General features: G+C 44.2%; 1 protein-coding gene across 2 annotated transcripts in view; it reads left to right on the top strand.

Moving 5' to 3' along the window:
• Positions 1–18,250, top strand: part of LOC121284247 (nectin-1-like) — an 81,883-nt gene extending 63,633 nt beyond the window's left edge. The window contains exons 7-8 of one of the 2 annotated variants that reach the window (XM_041199568.1): positions 16,203–16,236; positions 17,173–18,250. In XM_041199568.1, the coding sequence (XP_041055502.1) occupies positions 16,203–16,236; positions 17,173–17,442 (304 nt within the window). In that variant the 3' untranslated portion in view covers positions 17,443–18,250. The remainder of the gene's footprint in view (positions 1–16,202; positions 16,237–17,172) is intronic. The other variant, XM_041199571.1, reaches the window with a different exon arrangement.
• Positions 18,251–20,448: the final 2,198 nt, after the last annotated feature.

The following is a 20,448-nucleotide window of genomic DNA, read 5'->3' on the forward strand; positions in this document are numbered from 1 at the left end:
ATGCAGAGCAGAACACACTGCTTGAAGAGGGAGGAGGAGGTAAAAAAAAGGCTTTCTTTGGTTGGTCATATCCATTGAAGGTCTAGAGAGAAATTCTCTTATCTCAACTCTAGTGAAGACAATGGTTAATATAGCTTTGTTTTACAAAAGAGATTGTGAGTGAAATCTGGCAAATGCTCCAGTCACAGCTGCAACTTCAAAGCAAAGAAAGGACTACATTGCCTGTGGTTGTCGGGTTAATCACGGCTCTTAACATTTATGCCTTTGGCTTCTTCCAGGCTGCTAAGGGAGGTCAATGAAGTTCATTAAGCAGAAGGACAGCTTTCTTCTTATACCACCAAATATCAAAGGCTGGCTACTGGGTGACAAGGGTTCTCCATTCATCTCAAAACCCTGGTCCAGAATCCATGTACATGTGCACAACAGGTCTACAATGACAACCATGCTGCCACAAGGAACATTACAGAGCAGACCACTGGCATGCACAAATAATGCTTCCACTGACTGGAAGCTGAGCAGGTGTCAAAATTCGTGGTAGTATGCTGCATGCTGCACAACCTGGCCATTTTGAAAGTCTTGCCACCACCCATCATGTGAGAAAATAAGAAGGGACACAAGAAGGAGGATGAGGACAGCAGTGAAGTGGAGGAAGGGAAGTACAACAGGAAGTGGAGGAACAGGAAGAGGAAGGGAGGCGACACTGTGGACAGCCCCTTTCTGCCTGGGCTTTATGTAATGAAATAATTAATGTGAGATACCAGTACCAGTAACCTCAACCATATCGCCCCATTCAACAAGAGCAGATTGGTGAACTGCTGCGGTGTCTTAGAAGCACCTTTGAATATCCAGAACAACAGCAGCAGTGAGAACTTACAAGAAAGCGGTGTGAGTTTCCACTGCACCACTCAAACCTTTGATGGAGGCTGTTTGTGTCACAATAGAATCTGTGACATTGCTCAGCAGTTGCTGCATTATGATTGGTTTCACAGGTGTGCTGATGGATGTTGGAAATTAATGACTCCAAGATCTGAACACAGCCTAGTGCCTGGTTGGCTCCTTGACATTATGGGCAGGCTTTATTTTTTATTTGTCCTTGGGATGTGAGCTTGCTGGCAAGACCAACATTTGTTGCCCATCCCTAATTGCCCTTGAAAAGGTGGTGGTGAGCTATTTGCTTGAACTGCTGCAGTCCATGTGATGTAGGTATACCCACAGTGCTATTAGGAAAGGAGTTCTATCATTTTTATTCAGTGACAGTAAAGGCTTTCATTGGTTGGTCATATCCATTGAAGGTCTTGAGAGAGGAACGGTGATATAATTCCAAGTCTGGATGGTGTTTGGCTTGGAAGAGAACTTGAAGGTGGCAGTATTCCCATGTGCCTGCTGCCTTGGTCTTTCCAGGTGGTAGAGTTGGCGGGTTTGGAAGTTGCTGTCAAAAGAGCCTTGGTGAGTTGCAGTTCATTTTGTAGATGCTGCTACTATATGCCGATATTAGAGGGAGTGAATGTTTAAGATAGTGGATATGGTCCTGATCAAATGGCTGCTTTGTCTTGGATGTGTCAAGCATCTTGAGTATTGTTAGAACTGTACTCATCCAGAGAACTGGAGAGAATTCCATCATAATTCTGACTTGTTCCTTATAGATGATGGGCAGGATTCGGGGATTGAGGAGGTGAGTTACTTGCTAGAGAATTTCCAGCCTCTAACCTGCCCTTGTAGCCACAGTATTTATATGGCTGGTCCAGTTCAGTTTCTGATCAATGGTAACCCCCAGGATGTTGATGGTAGGGGATTCAATGACAGCAATGCCATTGAATGTCATGGGGTGATAGTTAGGTTCTCTCTTGTGGATATGGTCATTGCCTTGCACCTGTGTGGCACAAATGTGACTTGCCACTTATCCGCCCAAATTTGAATGTTGTCCAGCTCTTACTCCATATGGACATGGAATGCTTCAGTGTCTGAGGAGTCACAAATGGTGCTGAACGTTGTGCAATCATCAGTGAACATCCCCGCTTCAGGTCTTACATCAGAGGGAAGAGTTATTGATAAAGCAACAGAAGATGGTTGGGCCTAGGACACTGCCCTGAGGAACTCCTGCAGTGACATCCCAGGGCTGAGATGATTGATCTCCAACAACCATAGCCATCTTCTTTTGTGCTACATATGATTGCAACCAGTGGAGAGTTCTCCCCCTAGTTCCCCTTGACTTCAGTTTTTTTTGGGCTCCTTGATGCCACACTGGATAAAATGTTGCCTTTCATGTCAAGGCAGCCATGCTCACTTCACCTCTGGAATTCAACTCGTTAATCACTTTTGGACCAAGTCTCTAATGAGGTCAGGAGCTAAGCAGTCTTGCCAGGTCCCAAATTGAGCATAGTTAAGCACGTTATTGCTGTGTTAGCACTGTGTGACAGCATTGTGAAATATACCTTGCATCACCTTGCTGAAGACTGAGGGTAGACAGAAGAGGCAATAATTGGCTGGAATTGGATTTGTTTTTCAAAGACAGGACATACCAGGGCAATTTTCCACATTGTCGGATTGATGCCATTGTTGTTGCTATACTGGTACAGCTTGACTAGGGATGTGACTATTTCTGGAGCACAAATTTCAGTACTATGGCTGGGATGTTGTCAGGGCCCATAACCTTTGGTTCATTCAGTGCCTTCAGATGTTTATTGGTTCATGTCATGTGCAGTGAATCGAATTATCTGAAGATTAGCATCTGTGATGCTGGAGACCTCAGGAGGAGGCCGAGATGGATCATCCACTTGGCAGTGCTGGTTAAGGATGATTGCAAATGCTTCGGCCTTGTCTTTTGTACTGATGTGCTGGACTCCCCCATCATTGAGGATGGCGATATGTGTGGAGCCTCCTCCAGTGAGTTGTATGATTGTCCAACATCATTCATGACTGGATGTGGCAGGACTGCAGAGCTTTGATCTGATCCATTAATTGTGGGATCACTTTCCTTTCTCTATACTATGCTGCTTTTGCTGTTTAGCATGCATGTATTCCTATACTGTAGCTTCACCATGTTGGCAGCTCATTTTTATTTATGTCTGGTGTTGCTTCTGGTGCTTCTGTCAGACTTTCCAGTACACCAAACCTTTGGATATGCATACCCATTAGCCTCCTTCTATCAACTGGCCCGTCAAAGTCCTTGTCTGATTTGTCTGCAGCGGAACGCGAACTTACTCTCCAGTGACCTAGCACTTAAACCATCCTCCCCACTGCACTAACTCCTGCACTTTTGTGCCCAGTGTCTCACTCTCTGAGGGCAGGATCCTCTGGTCCCACCAGCAACCAGGATGTGGTGGGCGTGAGAACTTGTTTTGGCGTGAGGCTGAAAATCTGTTTCCTGACATCGGAATGAACTGTAGGAATTTTGTTCTCGGGACTTTAAAGGTGAAATAAAGGCGGGCCAAGCTCCCCAACAAAGCTAGAACGTTCAGTTTTACGACTATAAGTGACACACACCTGGCAAGCTTCACGTCTTCTGCTACTTTGAGGTCAGTGGACACTGTTTTTGCCTTCTTGGGGACTGCTCATAACTTCACTCATATTGCATGCTGGTAGCAAAAGCTGTACCAAGGCTGAGCATGGGATGCAGGTGAGGGTTCAAAGGTGGGGTAGGGTGGATGAAAGCTGGGGCAGGGGAGGCAGGCTAAAGGGATTGGGGTGCAAGGGAGGGGGAAAATGTCTGGGGAATGGGGGGAAGCGAGTGTCTGTTGAAGTGAGAGTGGGATGGGGGGAAGAGTATCTGAATACCGTTGAGGAGAGAATGTCCTAGAGGATGGGATCAGTGGTGTTGACAGTCGAGTCCTGGTTGTTGAACTCAGGGTATTGGTCAGAGGAGGGAACAGTCACAGTCAGAGGGGGGAAACATAGAAATATAGAAAATAGGAGCAGGAGTAGGTCATTCGGCCCTTCGAACATGATCATGGCTGATCCTCTATCTCAACACCATACTCCCTCTCTCTCCCCATAACCCTTGATGCTTTTAGAGTCTAGGAATCTATTTCTTTCTTAAATATATTCAGTGACTTGGCCTCCACAGTGTTCTGTGGTAGAGAATTCCATAGGTTCACCATCCTGTGAATGAAGAAGTTTCTCCTTATCTCAGTCCTAAATGGGCTACCCCGTATCCCAAGACTGTGACCCCTTGTTCTAAACTTCCCCAGCCAGAGGAAATATCATCTCTGTATCCAGTCTGTCCAGCCCCGTCAGAATTTTACATGTTTCAATATGATCCCCTCGCATTCTTATAAACTCCAGTGCATACAGCCTCAGTTGACTCAATCTCTCCTCACACGACAATCCTACCATCCAGGAATCAGTGTAGTGAACCTTTGCTGCATTCCCTCTATGGCAAGTATACCCTTTCTTAGGTAAGGAGACCACAACTGCACACGATAGTCCAGGTGTGGCCTCACCAAGGCCCTGTACATAAGAACATAAGAAATAGGAGCAGGGGTAGGCCATTCAGCCCCTTAAGCCTGCCCCACCATTCAATAGGATCATGGTTGATGTGCCCCAGATCTGCCTCAACACCTCTTTCATGCCAGCTCCTCATAGCCCTCAACTCTCCAATATTTCAAAAATCTATCTACCTCTTCTTTAAATGCTTTCAGTGATATAGCCTCCACAACTCTCTAGTGAATTCCAGACATTCACTACCTTCTGAGAGAAGAAATTCCTTCACATCACAGTTTGAAATGATTGTCCCCTTATTCTGTAACTCTGTCCCCTAGTTCGAGGTTCCCTCACTAGTGGAAACATCTTTTCAACATCTACCTTGTTAAGCCCCCTCAGAATTTTGTACATTTCATTAAGATCACCACTCATTCTTCTAAACTCTAGTGAATAAAGGCCTAACTTGTTTAGCTGTTCTTGATAAGTCAACCTATTCATCCCAGAAATCAGCCTAGTGAATCTCTTTTGAACTGCCTCCAATGCCAGTATATCCTTTCTTAAATACGGGGACCAAAACTGTACACAGTACTCCAGGTGCAGCCTCACCAACATAGTTGTAACAAGACTTCCCTATTTTTAAACTCCAACCCCATAGCAATTCAGGCCAAAATTCAATTTGTCTTCTTAATTACTTGCTGCACCTGCAAGCTAACTTTTTGTATTCCATGCACAAGAACATCCAGATCCCTCCGTGCTGTTCACGGACTCAAAATGTTAACTATATTCCTCTCCACAGATGCTGTCAGACCTGCTGAGTTTTTCCAGCAATTTTTGTTTTTGTTTCAGATTTCCAGCATCCACAGTATTTTGCTTTTACCCTCTGTGCTGCATTTTTTTGGAATCTCTCCATTTAAATAATACTTTGCCTTTTGATGCTTCCTACCAAAGTGCATGACCCTACACTTTCCTACATTAAACTCCATCTGCCAAGTATAGATCCAGTAAGACATCGTTGCTCCTGTATTCAAGTCCTCTTGCAATGAAGGCCAACATACCATTTCCCTTCTTAGCTGCTTGCTGCACCTGCGTGCTTGCTTTCAGTGATTGATGTACAAGGACACCCAGGTCCCTTTGAACATCAACATTTCCCAGTCCATCACCATTTAAATAATACTCTGCCATTTTGCTTTTCCTACCAAAGTGGATAACTTCACACTTATCCAGTTTGTACTGCATCTGCCATGTATTTACCCACTCGCCCAACCTCTCTAAATTGCCTTGAAGCCTCTTAACATCCTCCTCACTGATAACATTCCCACCAAGTTTCATGTCATCAGCAAACTTGGAAATATTACAGAGATAAAAACAAAAAACTGCAGATGCTGGAAATCCAAAACAAAAACAGAATTACCTGGAAAATCTCAGCAGGTCTGACAGCATCGGTGGAGAAGACAAGAGTTGACGTTTCGAGTCCTCATGACCCTTCAACAGAACTAGGTGAATCCAAGGAAAGAGGTGAAATATAAGCTGGTTTAAGGTCTGTGTGGGGTTTGGGGGGGGGGGGTGGGGGTGCGGTTGGGTGGGGGGAGAGAAGTGGAGGGGGGTGTTGTGGTTGTAGGGACAAGCAAGCAGTGATAGAAGCAGATCATCAAAAGATGTCACAGGCAAAAGAATGAAAGAACACATAGATGTTGAAGTTGGTGATATTATTTAAATGAATGTGCTAATTAAGAATGGATGGTAGGGCACTCAAGGTATAGCTCTAGTGGGGGTGGGGGGAGCATAAAAGATTTAAAAATATTTAAAAATAATGGAAATAGGTGGGAAAAGAAAAATCTATATAATTTTTTGGAAAAAACAAAAGGAAGGGGGAAGAAACAGAAAGGGGATGGGGATGAAGGAGGGAGTTCAAGACCTAAAGTTGTTGAATTCAATATTCAGTCCAGAAGGCTGTAAAGTGCCTAGTTGGAAGATGAGGTGCTGTTCCACCAGTTTGCGTTGGGCTTCACTGGAACAGCAAGCCAAGGACAGACATGTGGGCAAGGGAGCAGGGTGGAGTGTTAAAATGGCAAGCGACAGGGAGGTTTGGGTCATTCTTGCGGACAGACCGCAGGTGTTCTGCAAAGCGGTCGCCCAGTTTACGTTTGGTCTCTCCAATGTAGAGGAGACCGCATTGGGAGCAACGAATACAGTAGACTAAGTTGGGGGAAATGCAAGTGAAATGCTGCTTCACTTGAAAGGAGTGTTTGGGCCCTTGGACGGTGAGGAGAGAGGAAGTGAAGGGACAGGTGTTACATCTTTTGCGTGGGCATGGGGAGGTGCCATAGGTGGGGGTTGAGGAGTAGGGGGTGATGGAGGAGTGGACCAGGGTGTCCCGGAGGGAATGATCCCTACGGAATGCCGACAGTTGAAGGGAAGATGTGTTTGGTGGTGGCATCATGCTGGAGTTGGCGGAAATGGTGGAGGATGATCCTTTACAGCCTTCCGGACTGAATACTGAATTCAACAACTTTAGGTCTTGAACTCTCTTCCTCCATCCCTACCCCCTTTCTGTTTCTTCCCCATTCCTTTTGTTTTTTCCAAGAAATTAAATAGATTTTTCTTTTCCCACCTATTTCCATTATTTTTAAACATTTTTAAATCTTTTATGTTCCCCCCACCCCTACTAGAGCTATACCTTGAGTGCCCTAACATCCATTCTTAATTAGTACATTCGTTTAGATATTATCACCAACTTCAACACCTATGTGTTCTTTTGTTCTTTTGTCTGTGATATGTTTTGATGATTTGCTTCTATCACTGCTTGCTTGTCCCTATAACCACACCACCCCCATCCACTTTCCCCCCCCCACCCAACACCACCCTCCCCAACCCCCACACACACACACACACACACACACACACACATACACACACACACACACACACACACACCTTAAACCAGTTTATATTTCACCCCTTTCCTTGGATTCACCTAGTTCCGTTGAAGGGTCATGAGCACTCGAAACGTCAACTCTTCTCTTCTCCGCCGATGCTGCCAGACCTGCTGAGTTTTTCCAGGTAATTCTGTTTTTGTTTTGGAAATATTACATTTGGTTCCCTCATCCAAATCATTGATATATATTATGAATAGCTGGGGCCCAAGCACTGATCCCTGCGGTACCCCACTAGTCATGGCCTGCCACTCTAAAAAAGACCCATTTATTCCAACTTTCTGTTTCCTGTCTGCTAACTAATTCTCAATCCATGTTAATATATTACCCCCAATCCCATGTGCTCTAATTTTGTACACTAACCGCTTATGTGGGGCTTTATCAAAAGCTTTCTGAAAGTCCAAATACACCACATCCACTGGTTCTCCTTTACCTATTCTGCTAGTTACATCCTCAAAAAACTCCAGCAAGTTTGTCAAACATGATTTCCCTGTCATAAATCCTTGTTGACTTTGTCTAATCCCATTGATATTTTCTAAGTGGAGTGTGGTAGGGTGGCAGATCCAGCGTGATAATTTGGCAGGTGGAGATTTCATGTTGTAGGGGGGGAAGGGGTCACAGAGTCAGACTGGACAGGTGGTTTGGATAATGGGAGGGGTCACGTTGAGCAAGGGGCCGGTAATGGGTGTTGGGTCTGAAGGGAGGGAAGGCATGTGCAGGTGGATCGTGATAGGGTCCAGGGTATTAGGGGGAGGTTCAAGGGTGACAGACGGGAGAGGAATATCACAGAGGTGATATTGGGTGATAGGGGGAATTTCGTAGGGAACAGGGGAGGGTGAAAGGTGGCGGGCTGAATTTGGAAGGTGGCGGGCCGAGTTTGGAAGGTGGCCCCCACCATTTTTCAAATCTGACCTTGACAACACAATTAGTCAGTAAGTGCGATCTCTCAAAGTGGGAGGAGGGTCTTTTCAGGTGGGTAGATTTCGAGGACAGCACAAGTGGCTGACTAAAGTGACACTCTAATCACGAGGTGACTGGATGTCAAACATGCTCAGTTATGTTCCTCTCTGGTAAAGCTCGCATGGAAGTAAGTTTGTTCCACCCCATGGGTCTCATAACATTGAGACCCTAGCAAGATGTGGAGCTGCTGTTCATTCTGTGCCATTTACCATCAGCTGCAGTCAGAGGCAAGGATGAAGGGAAAAAGGGAGGTGGGTGTCTCCAACAGGCACTGCTGGTGGATGCAGCCAACTCACGACTTCAAACCTCCATCCTCCCAAGTGAGTGGTCATACTTGACAAGGGCTCATATGGTAAGTCTTCCTATGCTGCCAAGGCAATGGTCTTTCTATAGAGTCTTGAGCATAGTGGAGGTAAGCGGAATAGTGTCAGAGGGAGGCTTCACACACATGGCTTTCAACAGCCTGGTCAAAGAGCAATATCTCCATGTGCAATCATATATGAATGAGAGGAACACCCACCTCTGGTCCCCCAAGATGTCATTCACCAGGAAGGGGGATGCCATGTCTAGACAGAGGCCAGGCAAAAGGCCTGGCTTATCACTGGCTTGCTGGCTTTGAGATAGAGGGAAACCTGTAAAAGACATAGGCGCTAAATTTATTACTACAGTGCTTTCATAGATCCACTGAGGCTTTGATGATGCAGGCCCCAGGCAACCCTGACTTGGTAATGCCTCACAGATGAGGTGAAGGAGGGACTGGTGCAGGTTGGCACAGGGCCAGGAGGAGCAACAGCGAGAGCAACAAGAGACAGTGGGGCCTCAAGAAGGTCAAGATGCTAGCGAACAGGGTCCACTTCAAAGGTGACCATTGGCCCAAACATGGGTATATTGCAGGTGATATACACTTATCTACAAATGAGCGGAAGACAATACCAGAGGCCCATTTGGATATCCTGGGATGTGGTTGCTCACATCTGCCAGCTTCTCCACAACAAGCTGTGGCTGCAAGGACTTGGAATGCCAATGGCATTGAAGGTCACTGCCACCTTGAACTTCTTTGCGAATGGATTCTCCTAGGGCTCCACTGGTGATTTGTGTGGCATCTCCCAGTCAGTGACACACAAGTACACACGGGAGGTCACAGGGGGCATGTTCAGGAGAGTGCACCAATTTGTCCAATTCCATTTGGATCCTGAAAGCCAGTTTCCATGAGCATTGGGATTTGCAGCAATATCAGGTTTCCAGCAAGCGCATGGTGCAATTCACCACACACATGTGGACTTGAGCACTCTCTGGCAACAGCCAGTCACATTTATCAATAGAACATGCAGCTGATATGTGATCACTGAAGGCAAATCCTAAAAGTTTGTGCTCAGTTTGCAGGGTGCTCACACATTGCATACATTCTAACTCACTCCCAGGCGCTGTAAGTTTTTGAAGGACCTTGGCAATTGCAGGGCTAGCTACTCAGGGAAAACAGATACCTCCAGAAGACTTAGGGCAGAATTTTGCCCTTGGATGGCAGGCAGGCCCCACTGGCTTGGCGGTGGGCGGACAGCCGACCCCCGCCACCGAAACAGGCCCCACCGCCATTTTGAGTGGGCAGGCCAATAAAGGCCAGCCCAGCGGCTTTCCTGACAAAAAGCGCTATGCGCTTCTTGTGTGGGGGAGGAGGGATTCCCCATCTATCAAAGTGCGCTCTTTCACGCATGGGCACGAAAGAGCGCACAGCTCCCTGAGGCAAAGTCCTGTCTCAGGGAGATTAGTGACAGGTAAGAAAAGTCAAAAAATAGAAAAATTAAAAAATTATTAACATGTCCCCCTCATGTAACAATGTCACACGAGATGCGACATTTTAATAAAAATGGCATAAACTTTATTGGACTTTTTAAAAACGGACATGAAACCTCATCCCGCCAGTGGATGAGATTTCATGTTTTATCAGAAACCCGCTGGGGCTCCTGGCCTGCCCGCCAGCCTTAAGGTTGGACAAGCAGGGTCTTTAATTATCTTAATGATCCTGTCAATGGCCTCAATTGGCCATTGACAGGTCGGCGGGCGGACAGCTGATTTCACTGTCCACCCGCCTTCCTAAAAGTTTAAAGGGACCAGGGTGACGTCGGGGACTCCACCTGATATCATCCCATGTCATTTTCTCGTCGGTGAGTGTGCCCCACCCCCAAATCGCCGACAGGAAAATCCAGGCCTTGGTTGATGACATCAGTTCACCATGCTGCTGAGAAGAGGTACAATGATGCCCTTGCCTCCACCAGGTCCATGACTGAGCAGACAAAAGGCCTCCTAAAGATGAGGTTCAGATGTTTGGACTGATCAGGTGGAGCTCTCTAATACTCACCTCATAGAGTGTCCCGGATCATTGTTATGTGCTGCGTCCTGCACAACCTAATACTACAAACGGGGTTGTCTTGGCCAAGGGAGACATGGAGGAGCAAGCTGTCTCCTCTGACAAAGAGGACGGTGAAGGGGATGGAGCTGATGAGGGCCAGGATGTCATCAAGCTACATGCAGAGGCCCTAGCATTGGTAACACACTGCAGAAGGGCCCGTGACAATCTGATAGCTATCAGATTCCAGGCAGAGTAAGCAGCCGACACATTTGTTGAACATTTAGGTTTTCTATCTTCTGCTGGCTGGAAGGTCCCAGCACCTTTTTTGTTACAGACAATATTTTTCTCTAATGTACGTTGATTTATGATAGATGAATTAAATTGCACTAGTTGCCGTTGACCCTACTGTTGTTTTGATCCTTCATATGCACCAAACTATGCTAATATGCAGAGACCTGGCACTAAATGTGTGCATAGAACTTGCCAGAACCATAGCAGCAGACAGAACATGGATGGACCCCTCTAGCCTTCAGTCCAGCCTGCGCATTGCCTCTGGTAACTTTCCCTGATGTTCCCCTGCCTGTTCCTGCAACTCCAACAGGTCTCTTAGGGCCAAGTCCAGAGGCTCGTCATCTGCTTGGGGCTCAGCAGGGACCTGGTCTCCAGCAGTCCTCCAAGTATCAGAGGCCTTGGCTGTCACTTCCTGTGCCAGCTGTGGAACTGTATCAGTGATGTGCTCACCAGATTGTGACCCCGAGCCTAATCTAGAACTCAGACCCACTGAGGTGAGTGTATCTGTGTGGATTGTGTAGGTGAACACCATGACAGTGCATCCTCTGAGGGTTCAGAGGTGGGTTTGGGGCAGGGGCCGTGTCTGGTCTACCTTGTGGTCCTCCCGCTTTCTTGCTGGTACCTGGAGTACAGAAAAGAAAGATTTAGTGATTGACTAAGCATGCAGGCTCATTATTTAAATACACCTCACTCAGTGGGCATAGCTGACAACTGCAGATTGGAGGCATCTTCACTGGCTTCCTTGGGGAGTCCTGTCTCGCCCTTGGCACAGGCACTGTCCTGCTCCTCCCTGGTTAGCTCGGCAGCCATCTCCTCACACAGGGTGAGAACTTGAACATCAGGGATTCCCCCTCCGGACTGGGGGCATTCTGCTTGTTGTAGGCGTTCTCCTGCTGCAGAAAGACAGAAGAATTGCTTATCATGCCAGTGGTAGTATGAGCAGTTCAGGATCATGCATGCCTGTGGCAGCTGCTGAGTCCTCCCTAGTAAGTGATTAAGGAGCCTGTTGTCCTGCAACTGATATGAGATTGAGAGCATTAAGTGGCTGGCACACATTCAGTGCAGGTGTCCCATCTTCTGGTGAGTGCTGCAACCCAAACTCGTGTGTGACATCCCTGTGCACTAGCACACTTAGATTGCCCGATGCCCTTATGAGAGTGCCAATTTGCAGTGAGTAGATGGTACACTTGTCCTGGCGGAACTCAGCAGATCATTCATCATCTTCTGACACTGCTGGCTGTCTCCGTACTGGACTCCATGGGTGCAAACCTCTGCTGCGACCACTGTGGTCAGACGGGAGGATCTCCTACTGCCTTCCCGGAGAAACAGCACCTACCGCCTTTCCTGGATGGCCTGGAGGCAAGTCTGCAGGGAGACTTTGCACAACCGCAGGGCCCAATGTTGTTGTCTTCTCTTCGGCATTCTGTTTGATGCACAGTATGGAACTCCTGGCTTGCAGTGAGTGAATGGCTGGCCACTGCCCTTTAAGTATGGTGCCCAGACCTTTGACCCCATGAGGTAATGACAGGGACAGCGACTTCCTGCCCACCCCCACCACAAGATTTGCCATGCTCTGCATGGATGAATAAGTAATGAGTTGAAGAGTGCAAAATTGTGTAAGTTCAGCTATCTGGCTCCCCAGCAGGATTCACTCCCACTTCTGCACCCGCTATCAAACTTAGACTTCAGAGCACAAGATTCCCTCCCTAGTCTCTAAAATATGTGCAGATTCTGAACTGGTGGCTGCAGCTGTAAGATCAAGTGATGGTACCTGCTCAACTTCACATTCTTTTTCACTTTCTCCACTGACTTTGAAGCCTCTAGTGGCTAATAAAGGAACAAGGGTTGGATTGTGCTGAAGCGAGTGAAGAAAGTAAGAAGTGTATGCTTACACCATCTGCAACTCCTAAATCAGAAGAAATTGTGGGATAAGGGAAAAGTGAGATGAGAGAAGGAGGATTAGATATGCAGATGCCCTTGTTATCGATCACTTCAACCCCGTTGATGGCCATGGCCTCAGTGATGTGCCTTCACATGATGGCCAGCACTGTCTCCTCCGTAGGGCTAAAACATACAGCCTTGCTTGTCCTCTAGTTTTTTGCTGCTGTGTGCTACTGTGTGCATTCTTCCCATGCAAGAATGAAAGGAATATGTCACTACATGTCTTGCAATAAGTTTGGCTGATCTAGCTGTCTTGGCTGAATACCTTGCAGTGTTTGCCAGCTTTAAGTTGTGTTTGCAAATCTTGCAACAAAGCTAAGTGTGAGAGCTGTGCAAATTTTATTAGTTGAAAGCTTGAGTAATGATTAATAGAGTTTATTGATAGGTGGGTGATGAAGGTGTAATGAATTGAGAGTGGATGAGGCTAGTGGTGCAGTGGTAGGATATGTCATTTGAAAATTAACTCATTCACCTTGACAACTCGTGAAATTACTAAGCCTCTTCCTGTACTGCATTCATGTTCTTGGAACAATAATCCATTGACATCACCGCTACTTATTGCCACTGTCTCCTGAAAATTTGTCTAGAAGGCCTGCTGTCCCCTGTGGAGTCAAGATGTCTCTTCCAGAAGATTGCCAGCCCAGCGTCTGAAAACCTGGTGCCCGGTCTCTTGCATGTTCAGCCATTGCTCAAAGTATCAGGGCACAGATTCAGTTTTGAAATGCCTCTCATCATTTCTTGCAACTATAATGCACCTCCCCTTGAAGAGGTTTTGTTTGCAACATAATGAACGGCAGCCCTGGGTTCATCATATATTACAATCCCCGCATCTGTTTTTGGGAGTTGGTTCACCCACTCTGTCTTTGTACACCTTTTCTTCCTTTTCAACGTGCCCACTTGGGACTCTATACTCCACACTTTCACAGACCTTTTTTTGAAAGAATTGATCCTCAGTTAACTATTGCCCTGAGTTCTGAAGAAGAACCGTGCCAGCTCAAAATGTTAACTTTGTTTCTCTCTCCACAGATGCTGTCAGACCTGCTGAGTTTTTCCAGCATTTTCTGTTTTTATTAATTAGTGCCTCATTCAGCTTGGAGTCCAGGATTATGTGTCCTTGTTCTGGATTTCCCGATGAGACGGAAGAAAATCTCTGTGCAGTTTTTGTATTCCTTTCATCGTTTTAAACACCTTGGTCAGAGCAGCCTGAAATTTTCCTTGTCTTTATGCAATTTAACCTAAATTTATGCAGTGCTCTATTACAGCTCATTGCCTCCATCCCTGTTACCATTCTGGTGAACCACAGTTGTATTGTTTCCAGTATATCATTCCCAGCTGGGGCAACCACAGTTAATCATGATTGAACTACACCATAGTCGAACATTCCTGACATGCGATGCCATTCACAGGGAGCTAGAAAATCCCAGGGTGGAGTATTTTACAACCATTGACTGCAATGATGTAAAACACTCTTACAGTGAACCCTAGAATCCTATGGGATATTTTGATCACCTTTTTTTGCACCTCTAAATTAGCCCTTCATAATTTACATATTTGGACATTTACATATCCCTCACCTCATGCTTCTGCATTTGGTTTGCACTTGTACCTGCCATTTTCTGCTGCAATGCTACCTGTTCTTCTGCCTGCATACTCACCCTACAGAGGACAATCCAAACTGGGATGAGGGAGTTAACGATTAATGAGAGCAGTATATAATCCTTATGATTTATTATTGTTAAAGAGTGATTTAATAGCCAAACCTGTTCCCTCATTAAATCTGCATGATCTATATACTTGGGGCAGCAATGCATTGAAGGAATTAGCCAAATGGAGAGCTAGGCTGATTCGGCAGATTTACCTTAATAATCAAATTTATTTATTGAAGTAAAGATTTATGAAAATTAATATTACTTTATACCAAACAAAAAGTTGCAATAAAAGAAGATGGCCTAGAAAATCAGGTAGGCCTGTTCTTGGACACCTTACACGTACAGAGTAAGCAGCCTATGTTTAAATGCAAATGTCCAAGGATTTTGGGCCTCAGGTTTCATCAGAATATAAATGGCACAGGCTAGTGCTCCTATTTCTAGATAAGTGATTTGGTTGGATCTCAATGTTCTAGAAGAGGAACAGATGGGCCTCGGAGTCCATGGCTGGATTTAATCTGGTAATAGGTAGGAAGATTGCAGGCTTAGGGAATACCGTTGGCTGTAGGCTAGGTTAGAAAGATCTAAGATCTTAGGAACACTGTTAGGGAGGTGGTTAAGTGCAAGATTGCAGATCTTGAGATTACTTTTGGGGAGTGATGAGTGCTCTTGGTGTGGAACAAGGAGGTCAGGGCCAGGCCTAAGTACTATGGTCCGGGGAGATCGGGTGCAGGAGGATGGCTTGGAGGCTGGAATCAGGAGTGAGGTCAGAGATATCAGAAGAGGGAGCAACTGTGATTATGATAAATATTTACCTTTTTTTAACTTATGTAGTGTTTAGCTTTGCTTCTTCAAGAGGCAATCAGCACTGGCACTAGCTGCCTCAGAAAAAAAACAAAGTACAGCAGGGGCCTGAAGTAGGCACTGCAGTTCCAAATGCAAATGGCTAACAGCTGATTTAGATATGGATAACAGATATCTCATCTTTGTCCTTTACCATGATGTTACTTGGTGAGATTTAGAGAAGTGTGTGTCAGTCCATTTGGTCCCCAAACAGCAACCATCACACACAAACAATAGTGCTACTGATCCTAATTTTGCACACAAAAGTTATGACAAAAACAAAAATAGCTGGAAAAACTCAGCAGGTCTGACAGCATCTGCGGATAGGAATACAGTTAACGTTTCGAGTCCGAATGACTCTTCATCAGAACTAAGAAATATAGAAATGAGGTGAAATATAAGCTGGTTGAGGGGGGTGAGACAGATACAGCTGAATAGAGGGCCAGTGATAGGCAGAGGCAGAGAAGAGATTGCCAAAGATGTCATAGACAAAAGGACAAAGAGGTGTTGACGGTGGTGATATTAGCTAAGGAATGTGCTAATGGTGACATTAAGGGTAGAAAGCAGGACAAGCAAGGTACAGATAGCCCTAGTGGGGGTGGGGTAGGGGGAAGGGATCGAAATAGGCTAAAAGGTAGAGATAAAACAATGCTTGGAAATACATTTAAAAATAATGGAAATAGATGGGAAAATAAAAATATATCTAAAAATAAAGATAAATTATTGGAAAAGGGGGATCGGAAAGGGTTATGAAAAGTTATGATAAATTTGAAATCATATTATTGGTAAAATGTGCTGAAGTATTGAAACCTTGTATTTCAGGCATAAAAGGAAGCAACTGGTTGTTATTCCCCAGGTGAGAACATATTACTCTTTATTCTTAGGAATTTGATGATTATTTTTGTTACGTGAATCAGACCTGGACTATTTTAACTTCTGGGATTCATTAATATGGTTCCAGTCTGCTTCATGTCTAAAATGGTGGGAGGTATCTGCAGGTCTGCAGAAAATTGGATGAGTCATGGCTGCATGCAGGTGTGGGGTAGGGGCTCTGGAACGGTCTTATGGAGGGAAATGGGGAGTTTGGAGGAGGAAAGGACCATAGTTTCTTTATGGGACCTAAGGAGCATGCCTGCTGGTTCCCCAAAGAAAACTGAAAGACTGAAAGACGTACTTTTCAGGTCCTGTTCACATCCCAATCTTCTTTCACTGTGGTTCAGCCTGGCAGGAAAGCTGAAGCTGCTTTCTTTTTCAGGGCAGAGTTAAAATTCCTTTCGGCAATGACAACATTATGGGAGAGGTCTGGAGAGTTATGGACTAGGCGCAGGTCAATGGGACTAGCGGAATAATATTTCGGCACAGACTAGAAGGGCCGAATGGCCTGTTTTCTGTGCTGTAATGTTCTATGGTTCTATTAGATCACAATTGCATATCTAAAGAAAGACTTTGGGTGTGTGGTTTAAAAAAAGACTATGTAGAATTTTTATTTGAGGGGATCTGGGCAATCTCAGTGCAGGTATATAACCTGCATGATTTTAATTAACCATGGCTTGACTTATTTATGGAAGCTGCCTGATTAAAAGGAATTGAATGCAAATCAGGTGGATTCTATAAAGACCAGGCAATCTACCCAGGTAGATTATTTGATGCCCAGGGGAAAAAGACAAAATCTATCCAAAATTTTCATGGCTGGAAGACGTATTTATTACTTTTGCTATTGATGATTTCAGGTGCTCTACTTGCTATTACCTCTTGGAAGTGTTGAAATTAATTTATAATTTATCATTTTTAGCAATATTCGGTTCAAAACATTGGATACCAGGCTGCCAGAGATGGCCTTCACTGCATTAAAACACAACAGGATTTGAGAAATGATACCAACCGGGCTAATACACCACAGGATTCCCAAAAAAATATTGGCCCTACAAATACAACCCAGGAGACTATCAGTGATGTTGATGGCAGTTGTGCTGCTAAACAAGATGGCGATGCATCTGAAGATTCCAAACAGAATGTTAAATGTCTCAAGCTTGATACAAATGATCAGGAGTCTATCATTTAAGCAACACCAACAATGGAGTTGATCCCATTTCTTCAGCCTTGAAAGGCCAGTTTGATTGTATACCAGCTCCAAATTTGTATGGAAAAGGAAGAAACTTTATAGTGAAATTAAATGTGAGCCACTCTTGCTCAACTACAAGCAGATAGTATCAGAGGGACATGGATACCATGAGGACTGGGAGAACATTATCCCATGATCTTGCCAGCCTGGAATGGGTTGAGGCTTGAGGCACTGAAGCGACCGGAAGAATATTTTTTTGACTGCTTATTTTATTTAGTTTTTTTCCTCTACAGTCTCCCAAAGTCATACAGCAGGATGGACTAATCTGCAAACTACTCTATGTCATCAGTAAGCTTTTTTCTGTAATAACCTCTTGGAAGATTTCCCTCTAGCTTGGCTAAACTTAGCTTAGAAGGCTTTTGCATCAAATTAAATTGATATATTTCAGTGATGAAACCACCATTATATACTTGATAGCTTAATGAGAGAGAGATTGCTGATAGTTCAAACTTAATTTTTATATTTTAAGAGCAAATCAGCAGGTCTTTATTGGCATGTATCGCTAATATACTGTTAAACATGAACTTGGAGTTTAATAATGGTGTTAACTACCAACTACCAAACTGCTGTGTTTTGAAGGAAAATACCCTGGACTAAAGATCATAAGGTAGGTACAGGTGAAGAAGGTCAGCAAGTCCATCTTAGCTCATCCACTTGAAGTTCTGTTTCTGAAAAGATATTGCCTCCAAATCTTAGTTGAAAAACCCATTCCAAGTGTTGATCACAGATAAAGATGAACTTTCAGGCATCATTCCTCAATTTTCCTTTTATTTGTGTGATCCTGGGTCCCCTTGTTCTACCCTTCCAATTTATTGTAAAGCGCTTTTCTGTATTTACTTTTCCACCCTCTTAATTATTTCATGAACATTTATAAGATTGGTTCTCAAATATCTACTTTCCAGCCTAAAAAGCTCAGTGTTCCAGCTTTTCTTCACAATCAAATTTTTGATACTCAGGATCTCTTCATTTTCTCCAGTACTTGAATGGCCTTTTTGTTTCTCAGCAGCACTCAAAGTATGGACTGACAAAAGCACTGTACAGTCTGATCACAACTTTTTTTGACTAAAAATCTGGCTATTGATTACATTCTATAGGCTCATCGCAACATGCTTAAGCTTAATTTCAAGTTTAAAGCATGGAAACTATCAGTCCACTTGCCAACCAATCAGCACTCTCTTCTCATACAGTATTAACATGTTGCTTCCCCTGGCAGTGGTATTTTCTTGTGCATTGTCCTGATGAGTGCAGGATGAAACGCTTTGACAAAAACTGTTTTTCAGCAATAGTTCCCTTCACCCTAAATTCCAGATTATAACAGGTTTAGAGAAAGTAAACAAATAAAAATTGTTCCCATTAGCTGACGGTACAAGGACTAAGGGATACTGGTTTAAGTTTTGGACAAGACATACAGTTGAGGAAGAACTTGCTGCCTACGAGGGAGGTGGAAGTGGAGATGATTAATGATTTCAAAAGGTAATTGGATGAACACTTGGAAATAAACTTGTTAGATTACAAGGATAAAGCAGGGGAATGGAACTGAGAAGATTGCTCTTCAGAGAGTTGGCATGGACTCAATAGGCTGAATGGCCTTGTTCCGCATCTGTTATGACTCTATGAATTTATTCATAATATTCTAACAATAAATTGCTCAAAATTTGACTTTGGTACCTATAAGGTATTGGATGATAGATGATCAGGAATAATTCGACTGCAAGGCTTGTCATTATCAAATACAGCTCCTCAAGTCATCCTCTGTTAATGAAACGCTACAAAACATAAAGGAGTGAGTCTTTTTTGAACATTTGATTGCCTTGGCAACAGAACAAAAGTTAAGCTTTTATAAAAAAAAGCATTAGAGTGTGAGTCATTTAATTTCACCAAGTGACAAAAGGTTCATGCTCTTTGGCTGCAAAAGATTCTGCTCGTTCATCTTCAATGCTCCAGTGATAAACAATGAACACATCAAGCCATTAGATTTTTGCCTAAAGGCACATTTCAATTCAGTGCTGATCACGGCTTATTGCTTGCTCAAATTTTCAAACTGCTGGAACAGTTTTAGATAAAATCATGGATGTGCAATAGAAAATGGCAGTTTATTGGGCAAATTTGTTAAAGTATTGCTAAAAGCAATGAATTATAAAACCATGCAGCATTTCACTGTTGCAGTCACTTTACCCCAGGCTACACCTGACATTACTGATCTTAATGAAGAGGAAGGTTTCAAAACCTTACTATCATAGTGAGAAAAATGAATAGTACACAAATGCGTTCTCCTCCAGCCTGTGAGTCTTTAGCATAGCTATAATAATGCATTAAAAGGAAGAGTAGGAGATGAAAATCCCTTTGATAGAGACATCTGATTTGTTGCACCTAAGCCCAGTCTATCTACCCTGAGTGTGTTGGAAGATTGCTGCGCAAGGAAGCTCAGTCCCTTAAGGGAGATTATGGCAGAGATACAGCATCTGGTAACTAAAAACATTGCATAAAGGCAACTATCCTCAACATGTGAACAATAACAGATAGGGAAAAATCCACTGCTCCATCTAAATCGCCCTATATAAATGTGAGGCAATATGTATTGAGAAACACACAGTGCCACCTGCCTAGGGTCTTGCAATTTCAAGGCAGATGCAAAAATTAAGATTTTAATCCAGGCCAAATATGAGATAAAGTCTCATCCTAACATCCATGTAAAAATAAACAGAACAAGAATCCCATTTCTCACTCACTCACAGACTTAACCCTCTCAATCATTGAGTGATGGACACAGTACTGACCCTCTCTGTCATTCAGTGAGTGATAGACACAGCACTGATCTCCCTCTGTTATTCATTGAGTAATGGATGCAGCTCCAACACTCCCTGTCATTCATTGAGTGATGGACACAGCACTGACCCTCTCTGTTATTCATTGAGTGATGAACATGACACTGACCTTGTCTGTCAT

The sequence above is a fragment of the Carcharodon carcharias genome, chromosome 11, assembly GCF_017639515.1.
Source record: "Carcharodon carcharias isolate sCarCar2 chromosome 11, sCarCar2.pri, whole genome shotgun sequence".
Taxonomy (NCBI): domain Eukaryota; kingdom Metazoa; phylum Chordata; class Chondrichthyes; order Lamniformes; family Lamnidae; genus Carcharodon; species Carcharodon carcharias.